A 19,479-nucleotide genomic window follows, 5' to 3' on the forward strand; every position below is an offset into this window, starting at 1 on the left:
TTTTTTTTTTTCGCTGAGTGCAGAAACAAATATAAAAACGAGAACTGAGCAGTACTCGAACAGTAGAAGATCGAGGACGGAAGGTGCAAACCGCAATGCAGTACAGCAAAAAATTAGTTGTGGTTTAGCTCTGGTTAACCCTAGTTGACCCAAGGCGCAGAAACGAAGCGAAAAGAATCGTCGCACTCGATAGCCGGGGCGTGTGCGGGGCGATACTAGGCTAGAGGTACACGGCGTGAGGCACGCTCGCACATATCTGGGTCACGTCACGTTAAGTTGGGTCCAACTACAGCCGAGGCTCGTGAAGTGCGGGGAAGAGGGGTCTGGTTTGGTTTGAACCGAAAGGGGGTCTAAACAGGAAGCTAGGGCATCGACGCGGTAAGCACCGATCATTATAACCTGGCGGAGGACGGGCGAAGGTTACGACGACCGCAGGTAACTCACAAGTCGTAACGTTTGTCCCGAAGCGTGAAAAGATGATTTTTTTTTTTTTTAACTGCGATAGCATTACAGTTCCTGTCTGACTAGCGTCCCCCGCCGCAGTTAGAAGTTTCCTATTTGGCAGCGATTGTGATGACGCCACAGTGATCACGTGACCACGAAGGCCTAATCACAGCTCACCACCTACCGGAGCACGAGGCGTAACATTAAAATGGGTGCCATTGCTCCACTCGAAAAATTGAGGGAGCTTGACAACTCTGCCGCCGATGGCTGTCGCGGGTAATGCAATGACAAAAACAGCAACGAAACTGACAGACACGTATGCAAAATGAAACGCAGCTGAGGATGCTATCGCGTTCCTTCTTAGGGACTCCGTAGTGGCATAATAGTTGTTAATGTGGAGTAAACGCATTTCCTATTTGTCGCAACAATTAAGTGCAGATGTCACCAGCTTTACTTAAACCCGTAAAAGAATGCGCGGCGCACCGGTCGTGTGTACGCATCGGCGTGGGAGAGAAGGCAATTGCCGCCTCAGCCAGAAAGAAAGCGGCACGTACAGTCGTGGCAAGCAACCGAGCACGCTTCGGCCTTCCTTCGTGAAATTTAGAGAAGGAAGAAAATCCCGATGCCTTTTATTTAAAATAGCCAATTATTTATAGCAAGGGGTACAGTCGTGGCAAGCAAAACTTCCAAACACGCTTCGGCCTTCCTTCGTGAAATTTAGAGAAGGAAGAAAATCCCTATGCCTTTTATTTAAAATAGTCAATTATTTATAGCAAGGGTTGCAAAACACTTTGCCAGATAACGCGACTGGCGAGTTTGAACTCCGAAGCATGCCTCGTATTACCCCCCCCCCCCCCCCCACACACACAGCATCCGCTTTACAAAAAGAAAAACGGCCACACTCGCCAAGGATTGTGCAAGTCCACTCGAGGCACCGCGAGCTAGCTTGACCCTTGTCCGATTAAACGAGTCACTGTTTCCCGATGATGCGACCAGCCGGTGCAAGCCCAGCCACTGAATCTACGACGCCTTGCACAAGCACTCACTAGACAAGTAAGACGGGATAAATGGAAAGGGGGGGGGGGGGGGGGGGACAGGACCCGGTCTACTGAACCGCACGCGCCACTGGCTCCGTGCCACCCGCCTCCACCTCGGCCGACACTCGAGCTCGCGCGCCTAATGAACCGAATCACTGGCCGCCGCCGCAGGGCAAATTATGCGAGTTACACGCTCGGGCCGACGGAAGGGCGCACTCGCCAAACGTCGCGCCGCGCCCATCCATCTCCGCCAGTGTCGCTTGGGAAGACCGGTAAAGGGGGCTGGGACACCGGGAAAGAGCGAACTCATCCATCCCCGTTGCTACACTGCTGCCCCACGCAACGCGGGTGCCGCAAAGCAACATCACCAGACAGTATGGTCATCTTTCATACTCCCACCACTGCGGACGACAGCGCACCGCGGTGCAGTTCTCGGGCAGGCAAAAGAGCCCACATGCCACAGCCAGGCTCGAACTCTCGGCGGCAACACGCATCTGAAGACGCCCAGAGCACGGCGTTGCTGGCGCTACATTCAGCAGCGCTCTGCGGGACTTCAAACACAAGGCAACCCTGACACAACCGATCAATAGCCTTCTGGTGTGAGTAACTGGCCAGCTGCGCAATACAGCGAACTTCGCTGTATTGCGAATGGCGACGGCATTGGAACGCCTGTGGCCGTGACGAGCGCTGCACAGTCCGGCCATTCTCGGCCGACAGCAGCGATCGCTCTCGCCCGAAGGCCTTCCCGGTGTGAGAACTACGACCGTCCAAACGCGCTCATTAAGGGAGGAAAGGCGCGAGGCCGTCGCGGGTCCGAGTATACGCGACGGCCGCAAAAGAACGCGCGTCTTGACACGGCCAGAGACAAAAGGGACGACACTACACGGCGCCCAGAACAAAGGCACGACACAACGAAGCAGCAGCGAGCGCACACGCGCGGCCCATGTAGCTCGCGCGCCGAGGAGGATATAAACAAGCCGTGTGTTGGGATCATGGAGGAAGGAAACATGGTTGGTATGGAGGAGGGGGTCGAGACCGACGCGAGCGCAAAGTGACCACCTAAAAGAGCGTGTCCGGCGCAACCTGCGCGCAAGGACACGCACGCCGTCCCCGGCGCCAAAAACGCGGTCGAGGTCGGAGGAGAGCGCTCTTCGCAGGCAAGCACTGCCGACCCCCGCTCGTCAGCTGACGACACGCGCGCGTTGCGTTCTCCCATGGTCGGGCCAGCGCCGCTCATGGCGGACGAGAAGAGTCGCAGCTGCTGGCAGCCACTACCACTGTCGGCGCCAAATGGTTCTACCCGAGTTGAACGCTGCATTCGTGAATTAGCGGCTGGCACATGGTCCTTACGCGCCCCACGGCAGTTTATCGACGCATGTTTTCTGACGCAGTCCGCGTTTTGTTTTTCTTGCTATGATAAATGCGGAACACGCACTGATGTAACCGAAAACGCCCGCTATTTCAAGGACAATACTTGTCCAACTATGCCCGAACCTCAAATACAATAAACCTTATGGGGGAGGGAGAGCAAGGACCCTCCGACGTTGACTGTTTCCTGTTCCGAGATGTCCCCCACCAGGAAAAAGCACAGTGCCAGAGAGGGAGAGGAGGCAGGTCGCAAAACTATCCCCATCTCTTTCCTCCCTCTGTTTAGGGCGTGAAAAGTGTCGGAGTCACCTTTAATTTGTTTAAATGTTCAGTGCAAAGTAAGGCCATTAGTGTATTTCGTACGTAGCCACCAAAAGCTGCCCGCCTCCGACAAAACTCGTGACGAGGTGACAATTTTCAGAACGATGGCAGAATAATTAAATTCTATAGTTAGCAAACATCGCTCTTCTAAGCTTGGACGTTGCTTGAAAACTGACAAAGGTTCGAGCTAAGAACCGTTTCGCTCTTGCGAAGCTAGAACACGAGCACAGTCATGGGGAGGCGATACTCCCTTATCCGTCGAAATAAGTGCAGGCCTCCCAGCATACCAAACGCTGCTAATCGTAACTGGCGTTCCCTAGGCGCTGCAAGATGTGCCGTGGTAGCACCTGAGACCTCAGACTTATCCACAACCTCACTAAACTCTGAACTGTTCCTCGCTAAGACAATGTAACGCGATTACATCACCGATCGGTCCTCTGATCAGCGGCTGAAAATGGTACTTATGGGGCCAACATGAAAGACAGGACAGCGCCTCATAACACTCAGTCTCAAGCTCGATTGAGGGCTCCGCCACTACAGAGTGTTGCGCGTGTTGCAAACCATGGTCAATATCTCACAAAAAAAAAAAAGAAAAAAAAAGCGGGCCGCGTATCGAAGGTTTTCACTCCCCACACCCGGCACCTTCGCTCATTCTGGGTGCCGCCGATTCCTCGAGACATTCCTGTACAGAAGCTCCACCGGCTGCCTAGCAGCGCGCGGGGAACTCGCACAGCTGCAGTTGCTGCTCTTCTTTTCGGGACCCGCCGAAGAGAGAGCCGAGACCGTCGTGTCCTTCGGGGGGCGATCTCGTTTTTCTCGTCAGCGCCCACTTTCTCGATCCGGTCACGCCACCGAAGTCAGCGACACAACACGCGCGCACGGAGACGGGACGCCGCTCAGCAGCCAGCCCCCCTCATCATCCCCCCCACGTCCCGCATCTCGAAGCGCGCATAATCAAGAGTAGCATTGCTCGGTATACGGCCTTGCCTCTAAGCGGGAGGCGAAAAAAAAAAAAAAAAAACATCTGGACTGCGTTAGCGCGGCTGGTCTTACCAGTCCATCGAGTCGAGAGCCTCCTCCGCCGAGGGTCGGAAACACAATGGCTCCGCGTGTAAGAAGGTGTACCCCATTGTCCGCCGCTGCGATTACCACACGAGGACTCGCCGGAGCGCTCACCCGACACTGCGGCGCGATGTTGACGCTGCTAGCGAACGTGGTAGGTAGAGGGAACGTGGACGGAGTATTCACTCGGCCCGTGAGGTGGGCAGGGCAAGGAATCGGCGATGCGTATTCGCGCGTGCTGAATGGCCCTCGTAGGAACAACCGTCGCGGAAGCTGGTTCTTCAACACGCAATCCAGATGCAATGGTCAACGAGAGGAAAAGAAATGCGACGTGAGTGCGAGATAGGCTGCTCTTGACGTCTCGTGAATTCGGAGGAATTCCGGGGGTGCACAGAATGAATAGGGGAATTCGTTACATGAAGTGGAACGAGAGGATTTCACTTTCATAGCTCACTGAGCTTTGTTTCCTTTCCCAATTCTGTGCGCAGTCAACGAATTTTACTTTTTTTTTTTAAATTTTACAACGAAGGGGCAGAAGCCTACTGTTATTTACTCCAGGGCCTTCTACTCTCTACCTCATACGTATTATTAACTAGTAAAACCACCCGAATCACATTTTAATGTTGGATCTGAATGTCTGCGACAAGACACCTAATAGGTGGATTATATAGCGTCGAAGCGATTTAGTTTATAATGTCTTCTTCCAAACGACTGAGGGCGCAACTAAAGGCTGAAAGTTAATAGCGGCAGCTGAGTTTCGCTACACCGCTACCACTGCGCAGCGTCCGTTGTCACTCGGGAATAAAATAATGCAACAGCTAGCCCGTGACGCAATACACCGCTCATCAGAATACTGCACAATGAAAGAGAGCATAACCGGCACTACCGAGACCGACACGTTATGCGGTGAACCCTAAATTATAACACGGTCAAGTGTGTGCATAATATACACATTAGCAGGCGCCTTGGTCGGCTTCTTGGCAGCGCCCGAAGCATTATGAGCGATCGACGCCAATCCACGCGCGGCGTGCCAAGAGCCGCGCAGTCGATCCTCTTTTTTCCGAGTGGACCGGGTGTCACAGCGCAGCTCCCGCCCACTGTGACGGCGCACACCCCTACGGGCCCACGTGCCAGCAATGACAGGCCGTTACAGCTCCGCTACCCACAGCTCTTCTTTCGCTGTGCAAACCACGACTTTGTGCAAACTTCCACGACTGCAGGCGGGCCTAGAGAACGGGCGCATTCAGAACGCCGACAAACTGCGAAAAATAAAGCAGAACTGCGACGAAGTTGACGCGAGAGAAGACGAAGATGATCGTCCAGGTATGCGCGGCGCGTTTTCCCCTCCGCCGGCGGCAGCGGAGGTGGTTATTCCGCGCAGATGATCCCGGAGAAAACCCCCCGCTTCTTCCCCTCCGTTCGAGGAGCGCGCGCTACTTTTCAAAACGACATCTTGATGTTCCTCGCAGATGGAAACAGGGGGAAAGGCAAGGCGGGGTGCCGCCGAAATAGAGAGCGCGGAAGAATGGAAAAATTAAACTTGAAAAGAAAAAAAAAAGGCCTGCGACACGGTGCAGTTGTCCTTCCAAGAGTTGTCCCCCTAAAATGGGCCTCGACGCTCGCCATTCCTCGGGCGTCGCGCGCGATGAAGACGCAAACTTGGCACTACGGAGAGTGAAAGGGGGGGAAATAGAGACGGAGGGAGAGAGGGTAACGATCTCTCCGTGCGGTAACAGAGTTCGTCAAAAGAGCTGCTCGCTGAGTACGGAAAGAAGGCGGAGGGGAAAAATCTGGCAGCTGCCACCGATACAGGGCCGGCGGGGAAGCGAAAGCCTACGGTAGCGCGCACCGGAATGGAGTGCTCCGCCGCCAGCGCTTCCCAAGGTCGACGCGGCCTCTCTGTCCGTTTTTTCATCTTCTTTTTCTACTTCTTTCCACCATTCGTTTCAGCTCCTCTTCCTATCTGGGCGCTTTCCCTTTGTGGCGATCTGGCGGCGGCTGCCCAATCTCGCCGCCCTCCGCTACGTCCTACGTCCACATACACCGCTGAGAAAAGAACTTTCGCTTTTGTGGCGGCGGCCGCTTCATTCTGATGCGCTTCCTTCTTCTATCAAACCTAGCCGGCGGCTACTGCATCGCACCGCTAGCCAAGCAGGAATCGGAAAGCAGCAGACTTCCAGGAAGGCCCGACGCCGATTAGATCTAAGGAAGGGGGCAATACCGATCCGCTGCCAGCACTGGGGTCTTCCTTCGCAATCGGGCCTCCAAGAATCGTTGGCGACATTCAGTATGCCACCGAGAAGCGGCGATCTGCGAAAACTCGAATCAACCGATGCAGGTGGTTCCTCATATGTGACGACACCGACTTCGTCCAAGAGAGACACGCGGAGGCAGACAGTGCGGCCAGGGTGTCGTCACTAGGACCACGTGCCACCCAGAACACAAAATGGCCGAGCACCCCTAAAACCCCGATGCCCCTCCACAGTTCCTTCTCCCGCTCCGAAATTAAATAAATGCACGCGAAAAAAAAAAAGGGGGGGAATCTGTCGTATCGTTCGGCGTAGGCCGCCGCGCTCTAGACTGCTTCGCCGAGCGGTCGCAGCGAGTTCGCGACCTGGTCCTGACAGCCATTGAATCTTTCGTTTCGCCAGTACAGCTAGATGTGTGCGCGTTCGAGCCGCGTCGTCGCCAGATCAGCAGCACCTCACGGGTGAAGAAATGCGCTATAGGAAACGCGGCACTTGGCAGGCCCTTAGTGCATTGTAGCTATCGCAGCTCGATGCTCCCCGATGGGCACAGCACCGCGTTCCGCTCCACCAGCGAGCCTCGATGGCCTACTTCGAACTCGCTTGGTGATGACACGAAAACGAAAGGAAGAGTTAATTCAGCGGCCACCAGTTAGACTCAATGCGAAAGCATTTCTCATTCATTCGCCGATATATATCCCAGTTCCGACTGTATCATTACGACACGTAATCCGATTCGTAATTGCTTAATTCACGTTTGCGCTGACTCACCCTCGAAGCTCGTTCGCACTTGCGGCTCGCTGAGGTTAGGCAACCGTCTCGGTTGAAATGCGAATGTCGCAAGCCGATCGAGCACTGCTCGATTATCCAGCCTTGCAAACCGGTAACCAATCAGCAGCGCAGCTGAAGTGGACGGAAGGTGGCACGTCCGACTTCCCGTTGTTGATGGACAATCAAGATCGACAACCTCGTTGAGAGCGAAACGAATTCGAGAAAGCGACACGCGGGTCGCCTTTGCAAGTGTGACCATCGCTCGACCTGAGCGCCTCCCTGGGTGCACGCCCTTTGCAAGCGTGAATGCGCATTTAGTCCGGCCAGCCTATCCCATGCAAGCGAATGCTTCAAACACATGCTGACTGACAGCTTTCGTATCCATGGTCCCCCTAAAACCATATAAATTAAAAGAAGACCGCTAACCCCGAACATGCGCCGAGAAAAAATCCAAGCAGTGTACGCAGAACGCGCAACGGCAACCTTCTTCAGGCATTAAAACCCGGGAAGAAAATGTTAAGGCGCATAACCTACGTCAAAACGATAACGAAGAATGGAAAGTAAATACATACACAGAATGGAAAGTAAATAAATACAGATCAATGCACGGAATGCAGATACTTCATAACAAGCTACCTAGGATACTGAACGGATTACAACATGACCAAATCACCCTCCAAACAAATCTCTTTCGAAGACTTAAAAGCACATTTTATGACCTCGCACTTATTTTCTAGTGTTTTCTGTTTGTTACTTGCTTCGTGCCCAAGTGATGGCAGCGCATAACGTTTTCTTTCTTGTCGATTTCATTTTTGTGTTAGGTCTTGTGTAGCTTTGCGTAGTGTTTTCGTTGTTTAGTTGCGTGGCTTTAATTTTGTATATAGATAGATGTGCTATGCAGTTTACCACTGTTCTGATGAGTTTTTTTTTTTTTATTCATGCTTCAGTGCTTATATGATATGGCTTTAGATTTCTTCTGTGGCCTTCTGTTTTGGCGACGCTGTGAAATGACCAGTGTACAAGGGGGCTTGCGGCCTCGTCAAGCTGCCGTTTGACAGCTTTTTCTGCACGCATCCTGCATCTTGTGTGATCTACTTGGTACAAATAAACATTATTATTATTATTATTATTATTATTATTATTATTACTATTATTATTATTAAAAGGCGCGCTCCACCTGGTAGTGAAAACAACTTCACCTGAAATAACCTTCGGCATAATGCGAGATAAGCAGAACGACAGTCCACCCTCCATGGCGCGAGAACCGTACAGCTGACAGTCAGACGCGTCCGGGAAGCGATGATCGAATTCAGAGGGAGAAGAAAGCGGTCGCTACCTTTTAAGGGAAAATTTTACAAGCTAGAACTACTGAGCCCGCATTTTTGCAAGCATCAAGGTACACATGGTTCAGAAGAGACGGACCCCCTGCAGCCCTCCCTCCTGACCGTCTCTAAGCACGCGATGCCAACGGAAAAAAAAGTTCAGTGTTGTATGTCATCCAAAACAATGAAATCCCCACTCTGCCAGCTTCCAGAGGCGCGTCACGCCCGTAGACTGGATGGGAGCAACACGCAAACTTCGCGAAGGCCGAACGTCTGTGCGATCACTTCAGCCGCTGCAAAGAAAGACAATGCGCAAGCCTTTCGCCTATAGTCCCGAATGGAGAAAATAAGGACGAAGAAATGCTGGCAGCTGACAATGGCTACTGATAGGGGGCGATGCGAAGCGAACCTCGTGGCTACACAAAAATGGGAACAGAGCCCATCGGAGTAAAGTGTACGACAGCTGTCGACAAAAAAGAGGTAATTATCCGTAGTAACGTGTGGGTGGCCTAGGTCACGGACACCATATCCAAGCACGCGCGCGAGCCAGCTAGCGGAGAAATGCAGCACCAGGAGAGGAAGGATACCAATAAGACAAAGATCAAAAGTTTGTCGGCAGCGGGAAACGGGACGACGTCGTCCGCTTGGGCGGTGCAAGGTGAAGGCGATCGGAAACCACCCGGGAGTGGCGCCGTCCCCGGCGGACACGCATCGGCGTGCAGGAAAGATGATACACAGCCAACAAGAAGCCGACCGATATCTGGCCCCGGCGGCCAACGTCTGCCGTTCAGCCGCCGCCAGACAACGAGCACGGGGAGGCAAGGAAAGGAAGCGAGGGGAGGAGAAACGCTGCGTGCAGGGGTATACCAAGCAGCTTCACAATGGCACCTAGCCTCACTTTCGGCGTTCTCCTCCAACAAAGCTGCCCCCTTGCACAGTATTTCTCTCTTTTTCCTTCGTTTTATGTCGTTATTTCTCCTTCCTTCCGCGAAATAGCGACCAGCGGCAGTAGGCGAAATTTCCTCACGCTCCACTGCTACGATGCCCGCTGCCTCTGTACGAAGAGCGGCCCAGCAGTGCTTACGGCAAACTTGAACGACACTGCGCAGCGCGACGGTTGGTTTTCTTGCATACTGTTAGTCAAGGGTATACAGCCACGTAGTATCACAACAGCAATAATAAACAGCTGACCTGCGGTCGACGGCTCTAAGAGCGCCATCTGCAAGATCTAACATAACGAAGCGACACGAAACGCCCGGGCGGGAAAGGTAATGCCCATAAATCGAAAAGTTCGCAAATGAAACGTGGTAGGCAAAAACTGCACCGGCCTACTTCCTCTGGACGGCTGGAGCGTCGAACAACGCACGCAGTATCCAGGCGAATACGTCAAAATAGAAATAAAGCCTATGCTCGGAGAGCCTTAAACTGCTGACGTATACATACACGTTTGTAACCTGCACCAGCGCTAACAACGGGAAAATCGAGACAGATATTCTTCCCCGCGCTTGGTGCAGCATACATGTGCGTCATGCCAGATGACACACACCAGCCGGCACACTGGAGCCGAATGCTAACGTTTCGACAGCCACCACGCGCGCAGCTGCGACAAAACGTGCGCCGTTGGGCGGAAGGAAGGTCAAGGCAAGCACACGCAGCAGCTGCAGCTATCCGCAAGAGTACATCACTTGAAAGACGTACCACGAACCTCTCCACCACAAGTAGACAACCACGGCCCCGCCGCCAGACACGAAGTGACTCGACGATGCGTTGAACGACCTGAGAACTACAGACGGGCCCTTCATCAGAGCAGGATTAGGACTTCAGTAACGCACGCCGCATCTCTAACCCCCGCGCGCAATAGGCGCTGCCCGTAACGCATTGTTTAAGCGGACAGATAACCGGCAAAAACGAGTGTCGGCCCGATAAGCGCACGCTGCGGCTGAAGCCCGCTTTGCGCCGAGACCCGTCTATGCCCACGGGATGACTTTGTCGGCGGTTGCGCCACCCACTTCTGGCTCTTTCCACTGGCCCCGTCTTCGAAGCGGGCAAACAATGGGACGCAGACTCGATAACATTTGTCTAAAGCACCCGCGCGCTTCAAAGAGCAAAAAATAAATTCAGTCAAATTTTAAAGCAAAGGGCAATGCACTTGTGTCTGTGCGGTTGGCAAGGACTTCGCGGCTAAGCTAGAGTGCAAGTACCGTAGTATCAGTAGAAGCCAGCACCTGCCTCATGATTTTACTCCCTCCAAACAGCAGCGCTGGAGCTCTCTGGTCAAGTGTGATCGACTCTACATTATATCTTGGAGAAGTTCAATACAGAAACTTGCTCCCCGAGAAATGCATATTGGCAGCAAAGTGGAGGCACCGACCGGCGGTGAAGCCATAAGAGGGAGAATTTAAAAAAAAAAAAAAAAAAGGCAAAAGGAAATACATAGGACGGTCTTAACAACGGCGCAACAGAAAAGATGGAGAGGCGATGATAGAATAAAGTAAAAAATGAAATAGGCGCCGTAGTGGAGGCCATCGAAATAACTGCCACCACCTGGGGGTCTTTACATATCGCCCACCACAGGCATCGACACGTGGTCGGGTATCCACCTCGCGTACACCTCATCATCCGAACGCCGTAACTACTGAGACACTCCTAATGCTTGTAAAATAGCATAAATTACATATCTGCTGCCCGCAAAAACCTTTCGCGTGATTGGTTACAGGCGAGCGCAAGAGACACTGTGACAAGCGGGCGCGCCACGCCGAGAACTCACCGTGGGCGCGTTGTTGGGCTTCCAGGAGAAGTACCGTCCCGCCGCAGAAGAGGTAAGCACTCCGCGTAGCAGCAGCGACGATCCCGAAGTCGCCGGCACGGCTCCGGGACCGGCGGCGGTCGGGGAGGCCGGCGCCGAACCACCGCGGTGGTGAGCGCCGTTGTCGCCGGCGGAGAGACCGCTCAGCGGCGGCATGGGCGCCATGGAACCGCCACCGCCGCGCGCTTCACGCGCCCGGCCCAGGGCGCGAACACCGGGGGGTCGCCAACCACGCGGGCCGGCCGCCAAGGACCACGACTCGGCGACGCGCACCGCCACTATAATACCGAGCACACTACGCACGGCGACGCACCGCGGAGGTAATCAGAAGGTCACAGCACCAAGAAGGCCTCTTCCACGAAGTTGTGACGGGCGCAGCCGTCTACGACAGACACGTGTGTCGCACTGTATCCAACAGAGATCCCTATTCGCGGAGGCTACACACGAATGAGGGATGGCTCTTGGTTTACGCAGTCAGCGTGATGTCGTTGGGATGTCGGGTGGGTCAAGTTGCTGTTCAAACTACGACCGTTAAAGGTATCCACAATCGTTTTCTCAATGCTTCCAATATGGTACGAAGGGAGACGCCACAGAAATGGTTCACTAACCACGGAAGCACTAGGGAACCGTCAAGCGTTCCAGCGAACGGCAAGCGGTCGAGATCCACTTCCTGCACGCACTCCTCTTTGGACCGCCTTGTCACCACAAAAGACCAGCAGCAGCACTGGTCAACCACGGGTCACTTCCACGGTTCAACGGCCTGTACCCACAGATCGCGCGAAGTGGCGGTTGACGGGGCGACGGCACACACCGGTACACGACTGCCCGGTCCAGAAGTCGCAAAGTGGACGACGAACGGCTTCGCAGAAAGACGCGACGATCGCGCAAAACGCGCAGTCAGCTGTCAGGGCGCAGCTGTCCCGCCGAGGCGCGCGGCAACGCGGCCCGTGTTTACATCGCGACGGGAGAGCCCGGAGAAGGCTTCCGCAACAGCGCCGACGCGAGCAGCGCGGTTCAACGCTCCACGCCGACGTGAACGCAGGCGCTCGACTGCTGGTTACGCGCAGCCAGTCCGCCACGACAGGTTTCCCTCGCCTCCGTCCTTCTCAACACCAGGAGGGAGCCAAACCGCGCCGCCGACGGTACCGCCAGCGACCTTTCGGCGACGTCGAACGGGACCTGAAGCTTCGCGGGCGTGCTGAGAGGGGGCGCCACATAGCGGAGCACTCGCTCCAGCGAGAGAGAGCGCGCGCTTTTTCTCGGAGAAAGTGGCACCGCCTGTCGGGAAGGGAACGAACGCGGCCACGTGTTCCGAGGAGAAACAAACGGAAACTGCCCCGGTGACGAATAAACGCGGCACAACCGCACATCAGATCCGTTGCGAAGACTTCAGCGCGACGGTGACTATCAACTCCTAGCACTAGCACAATACCAATCAATGAGGGGAAAACCTCGAAAGTAGAATAGACTTTAATTAGGTGTCAGTTACCTGTTACCAACCGCTGCAGCGCTGTCAGAGATGGCTTTTGAAAAGGTTGCAGAAAATTTCTCCAGCGCATCATTCCAGCCTTCATGAACGACCGCCACCACCACTAGCGACAGAATGTTCCTCCATACCCCCCCCCCCCCACACACACACACACACTCGTTGTAGTACCACGCTCCACCAAACTCGGAAGAATGCCACAAATAAAAAAAAAAATTCAACTTTTCCCATCAAGTCAGCATAAAACTATCTCATCCTACGCCATCCATTTCAAATGTATACACTTTGAATGCGATGACGACTTCTTGATATTTAATCTCCCAATCTCCCAAATGTGATGGTGAAAAAGCGGACGGTATTCACCTTACGCTCCTATTGACAATTTCCCCTTTCAGAGACCCACGCAAAACACTAGGCGCAAATTACTTTTTTTTTTTTTCACATTTCTTCACTTGCCTCAGAGACTTCTTTTGGTAGTATTACGTGGTTATCTTGTAATCAATAATAGTCACAAAAATACAAATCAAGCTCCTTAGATATACACAGTTACGCCACTCAGAAATGCAGATTGCGACGAGACTGGCGATGGATGTCTTCGGCACATGAATTCCAAATGCAACTATTCGTGCTTAGAAAAGGAATGTGAAATCATTAAAGACGTTGGACTAAATAAAGTCCAACCATGTCGCTGAAGAGGCTGACTGATACGAGTTGATTCCGAAGAAGGTATCCGAGTTTATGTCCTCGTTAGCGTGATTAGTTTTTTTTTTTTTTTTTTTTTTTTTTTTTTTTTTTTTTTTTGCGGCAACTAAACGTGGAGAGCAGCCTGCGCAGACTGTCACTAGCGACCGAGCGCCGAGCCTCAATGCACGCTTCCTGCGAAGTTGGCCCATGCCGCAAGGCGCGCAAGCTGTGCCGTGAGGCAGTTGACACGAACGGAGGGAGCCCCCGCTCTTCAGCGTTCTCAGAAGAGGAGGGCCAGTGGGTTCGATGCAAACCGCAATGCTAGCCATCGAACACATTCCCGGCAGTCTCTGGCACGCTACGTTTATAGCCGTAAAAAAAAAATGGCCACCGCTTAGACAGAATACTGTTTACGCCACTTTACTTCCTGTAGACGCCGCTTTCTTGCCAGGCTGTCGACACCCCCAGAGTGAACAAAAATGCGGGGCCGATACGCGACTGACAGCCAACGTTCAACGACTCCTCGGTTCTAAGTTTATGAGGAATGTTGCCCGAAGCATCTGGAAATATTTCATCGGAAGTATCGGGAGATTAAACTCAAAGGGCCTGTGTCGGCAGAAAAGACGCTTGAAGCGTTATTTCTAGGCGAACAAGCCGTTAATTTGTGGTTTGTCACTAATCGCCGGCAACGGACATTCACGCCACTCCGCATTTAAGAAAATACGTTGAAACACAATCACGTGGTGAACAACCTTTCTCCCGACTCGTGAGTTTATTAAAACAAAAATAGAAAAGAAAGAAAACAAGTTTTCTAGCAGGGACACTTCCTATACCGTACTCTGAAGCACCTGAGCTGCGGCGGGAACAACGGAGTACAGGACGGAGAGGGGAAAGGAGGAATGCAATCGCGTGCTACGTCGGGGAAATGCAGCGGCAACTGATCCATGATGCAGGAACAGCTAGTTTAATAACGACGTGGAAAATGAATGTGGCCGATAAAAGCAGCGGATTGTTCTTATAGTCGAAAAAAAAAAAAAGATGTCGGAATTCGAAGAGGACGGAGAGGAGCGAGAACGGCAATAGTAAGAAAGCAATGTGGAAATTAGCTGCGCTCGGAAACGCAACGCCCGAACGTGCTGCACGTCGACTTTTCTTCCGTGTCACTCCTGAGAACTGCTTTCTAATCATGTCGCTGCGACACAAATGCCATGTCCACCCGTGCCGAAACAAGAACGACCGTTTGCACAATTTCGGGCCCAAATAAAAGCCTTCGAGCTCTTTCTTGGTTTGGTTTGGTTTATGGGGTTTGACGTCCCAATTCAACTCAGGCTATGAGAGACGCCGTAGCGGAGACCTCCGGAAATTTCGACCAACTGTGGTTCTTTAACGCGCACTGACATCGCACAGCACACGGGCGCCCTGCTTTTCGCCTCCATCGAAAAGCAGCCGCCGAGGCCGGAATTCGATCCCGCATCCTTGGGAAGAGTAGTCGAGCGCAGTAACCACTGCGCCACCTTCGGGGCCTTCGAGCTCTTGAACACGGGGAGAATTTTGACTTACTGCAAAAATGCACCAAGTTCCCCACTACCGAAACGTACAGTCGTGAGCAAAAGTGGTATACAACACTCAGTCTCTGTCGGAGCTCAAGAAAACTGCGTGCTAACTTCATCTAGCAACAGCTATCTAATATCGAGAAAATAGGGGCGGTGCCCCATTTTATCCACATGCATGTGTCACTGTCGCTGTCCCTTACGCTCTCGCTAGATCGCATTTCGATGCAATTTTCTCGAGCTCTGTCACTGGTTCAGTGTTGTATACCACTTTTGCTCACGACTGTACTTATTTTCTGAAACTCGGTGGCCCTGAGAAACAGCTGAACTTGACTTCTCAGTGTGGGCACATGAACTGGTATAAAAAGTATAGGCTACTATAGTCTGGCTAGGTACAATATTTAGGGGAATCCCCCAAGGTGGAGTAGATTCCTAATAAGGGAGTAATTACTCATTTACATCCACCCAAGCGCTGTCATACGGCTACAAAGGAAAACTATACAGCTTTCCCAGAAACTTCGTAGTTAAAGAAAAATTCGTTCTGGCCCGGGTAAAAGCAAAGGAAAAGCTTTCCTCTGTAGCCGTATGGCTGCGCTCGGGTGGATGACAATGAGTAATTACTCCCTTATCATAGTCTGGCTAATATGCGGGATGAACAGCGCGGCACGCCTGACGCAGAAGATCGTACGATTCCGCGCGTAAAATAAAAGCAGTCAGCAACAGAGCAGCCACTCGCCCGAATAATTTCAGCCGTACCACTAAGCAACAAGAGGCATGTAAGCCGCATGGGCGATGAGCTTATTCAAAAAGACTTCTTGACTTCGGGTATATGGCCCGCTGGCGTCAGTATATAGAGGAAATGATTACGTGCCCCCACTGTACGACTCTAACGCGCGGCGGCATATCTCATCTACTCTGGGATTGCCCTGTTTTTTCTACTGGACGCTCTGAGATCAGACCCTACCGCCTGAACTACCGTTTCCTTCTAGAAACTGATGCTAACACAGAGATGATATTTGCCAAGCATGGCTCGCTTAGTGGCCTGGTTAGAGCAATATGATTTGAGTGACGACCTAAACAATGAAGATTCTGACTACTCCCCGTTACCACCATCCATGGCCATGAGCCTTCCCATTCAATAAAGGACATCGATCAATCAACAAGAGGTGATCTACGTTCGAAATAGTGTCGACGGACAGAAACGTATACGTAACAAGAAAAAAAAAAAAAAACTACAATGCACGGAAAGAAAATACCGGTCAATCTGCATTGCCCCAGCAGAGTTAGGGCTCGGGCGATAGTAGTTGTCACTGTTAGCGTCCATAGCGCCACAGGGGGAAGGGGATGCAGCCTTCGAGTACTGTTGTGTCTCTCCCCTCTTCGTCCCCATTTGTAGCGCAAAGATCGTACAAGCTGCAGCTGGCAAGTTACGCCCGACATCGCATTCAGAGAGACAGGCTCCGGAGGTTCAACGTAAACGGGAACGCGCAAAGGTGCAAAGAGCACCGAGTGAAAGCGCGTGGCCCCGAAAAACATATCGCTATCGATACACTTTTCACATCCGGCCGTACAGACATACGACGCCCTGCGCCCTGATTAAAACTTCGCCAGATTACACGCTATCAGCCAAGAGCATTTGCGTAACACACACTTCCCGCGCAAAACTCTGAACGAATTGGCCCCATAATGCACCCTATACTCTCCATGTCACACAGCGCGTAGCACTGTAGCACGCTCACCGAAAAAAGAAAAAAACGCGCAAAAAAAATCCACGCCAGTGATAACAGACCGCAAAATGGCTACAGTAATGCGACGTCTGATAGCAGACCAAAGAGTGCGGGTATTGTGACGTAATCCGGATATCATTGCAGATGAAGGCATTTTGAGCGCTAACTCTCGTAGTATGAAAGATTTAGCGGAATCAGAGCCGCGGTTACGCATCTCCGTTATGCATGCGCTCCATGCACACATTGGGAGTACCGCAGAAAGACCCGCTACTCCGGGACTAAAGCCGGTTGTATGATGCGATGAATTCGCCGCAGGCAGAGCGGGCAGCCGAAGAGGGCGCATGAGTCAGAAACTGGTCCGCATCACGAGCGGCAGTGAGTCAAGGAATGTCCGTTTACACTTAAGAGCTGCGCTGCACGCACGCGAGCGCAGCGTCCAGCATAGAGTTACTTCCTCTGGTCGGCCTCTGCGACACGACGGGGTATGCAAGAGCAACCGCCACTCGCGGACAAACAAGATATCTACACACTATAGTTAATTTGAAACGCGTACACGAGGCACATGGATACAGCATACTAACCAGATAATAAATTCTGCTAACCGCGCTCTAGGTTATATATGACGTAACCTTTCTATCGCTTCTCCCCCTATTAAACAACTTGCTTTCCAAACGTTTGTGCGTCCTAAACTAGAGTATGCTAATGCTATTTTTGACCCATACCAAAATAACCTTACTAATGCCCTCGAATCAGTTCAGAACAGAGCAACAAGATTCATTTTGTCAAATTATTCCTACTATTCGAGTATTTCGGCACTAAAAGCACAATTAAACTTACCCTCCCTATAGCCTCACGGCGTAGAATCGCGCGTCTTAACCTTTTTCATATTTTTTTTTTATTATTTGCCATCTGATAACACGTACATGAAGGAAGCCCACCGTATCTCCCGCTCCAGCCACATTAATGCAGTGTATCCCCCTCAAGCTCACACTACTACTTTTCAGCAATCTTTTTTCTTGCGCACCGCACAGGACTGGAATGGCCTGCCCACCGAAGTCGCTACAGTCATCGACCCCAAAATATTCAAACGGCTCATTGAAAACATCTCCTATTGATCATCGACCTCAAAATTTTCAAGCGCATCATCGAAAACATCTCATTAAGATTTTTGTTATACTTATATGCCCTGTAACGCCCACTCCCTCATGTAATGTCTCATCAGAGACCTTTGAGGAATAAATAAATAAATAAATAAATAAATAAATAAATAAATAAATAAATAAATAAATAAATAAATAAATAAAAAGTACCTGGAAATAAATAAATTAATTAAACAGCGACTGCGCCTCGATCCGAAACAGGAAGAGAGCGATAGCCAGCCCGCGTGTGAGGACCGGCTCGGGCAAAGAAAGTTAACTCGGTCCTGACTGCGCGCATTTTAAAGGAGCCCACGAGCCCCACCGTGTACACATGCGACATGGAAACAGGGAGGTGAACTGAAAAATCGGCGACACAAATATCCTCGACTCGAATTTTTTCGTTCTTTTCACCGCTAGGAAGCAAACAAAGGAACGTCCGGAAGTGGCACTACGGGCGGATGTCAAGACACGCACAAGGAAAATCTGCACGGGAAACGGCGATATGCGTAGGCGGGAGGATGCCGGACGGGGTCGCCACCGTGCTTAAAGAAGTTTGAACGGTGCTATAGCATATAGACGTGACGTCGGTATGAAAAACTAACTAACCGTACCAGAGAAGAGCTAATCAACTTCGGGGCACGAACGTTTGTCTCACTGGGAATGGTATAGTAAATCGTCAACTACATATATCGATCAGGTCGCAGCTAGCGCTATTGCTTACACACGCCTCCCTTCCAGCGAAACTTATGGCGACACCACCCGAAATCCTCCTCTGACATGTCACCACAGAGCCAGCTTGCATGCCTCACAAGTGCCTGGCAGTTCGCTTGCGCCACGCGGCCAACCTCTTTACACACACCGCGGCGCGCCTCATCAGCCGCACGAGTGACGTTTCCGGGAGGAGTGCCAACGGAGAGCACACGGCGGATGGCGAAGTCGGCGAACAGTTTTCGCCACAATGCACCGCTGCAAAGAAAAAATAATCAAAGAAAGAAAGAGGAGAAGGGGGTGCTGTCTCACGCAATGTTACAGCCGCTTATTCACAGCAGTACACGCATTGCCATTTAGCCTCTTCCTCATCACAATGGCAACACGGACGGCAAGCAAAAGGGCAGGACGGTGATTAGCTCTGACTATTAATGCTATCCTCATCGCTTATCGTTCGCTGCTGTCCGTTTCTCGTTCACGTCATTGGCGTACGCATTGTGCTCAGCTTGCTATCGATTGTGCATCACGAGTAGCACACGTACGTTTGCTTGCGTATTTTGTCATCATTTCTTGGGCGATACCTTCCCCTGTGAAAAGGAACTCTCACCAAATATCAGTCTCCTCTTACGTGTCCATGTGAAAAAAAAAAAAAAAAAGGCTAATAAATAGAGAGAAATAAAGTCAGGCCGGCTAAAGTGGACACCGCTAGCCAGGTTCCTGTAAGAGAAGCTTTCCCTAAATTGCAGCGAAATTTGCGCCAAGAATATGCAAGCGCCAGTTTCGGTCAACTTCTTTGTAAAGATATTTT

The 19,479-nt window shown here is 51.8% G+C and overlaps 1 protein-coding gene across 2 annotated transcripts in view; it reads right to left on the reverse strand.

Moving 5' to 3' along the window:
- The window catches only part of ssh (Protein phosphatase Slingshot), a 270,074-nt gene that overhangs the window by 215,853 nt on the left and 34,742 nt on the right, over positions 1-19,479 (reverse strand). The window contains exon 1 of one of the 2 annotated variants that reach the window (XM_084597897.1): positions 11,339-12,510. The exons of the other annotated variant lie outside the window; for it this stretch is intronic. Coding sequence (XP_084454023.1) covers positions 11,339-11,542 — 204 coding nt within the window. The 5' untranslated portion in view covers positions 11,543-12,510. Of the gene's footprint in view, positions 1-11,338; positions 12,511-19,479 lie in introns of those variants that run through there. 2 annotated transcript variants of the gene reach the window in all.

The sequence above is a fragment of the Amblyomma maculatum genome, chromosome 3 (genome assembly GCF_055883805.1).
Source record: "Amblyomma maculatum isolate TAMU_Amacu chromosome 3, ASM5588380v1, whole genome shotgun sequence".
Taxonomy (NCBI): Eukaryota; Metazoa; Arthropoda; class Arachnida; order Ixodida; family Ixodidae; genus Amblyomma; species Amblyomma maculatum.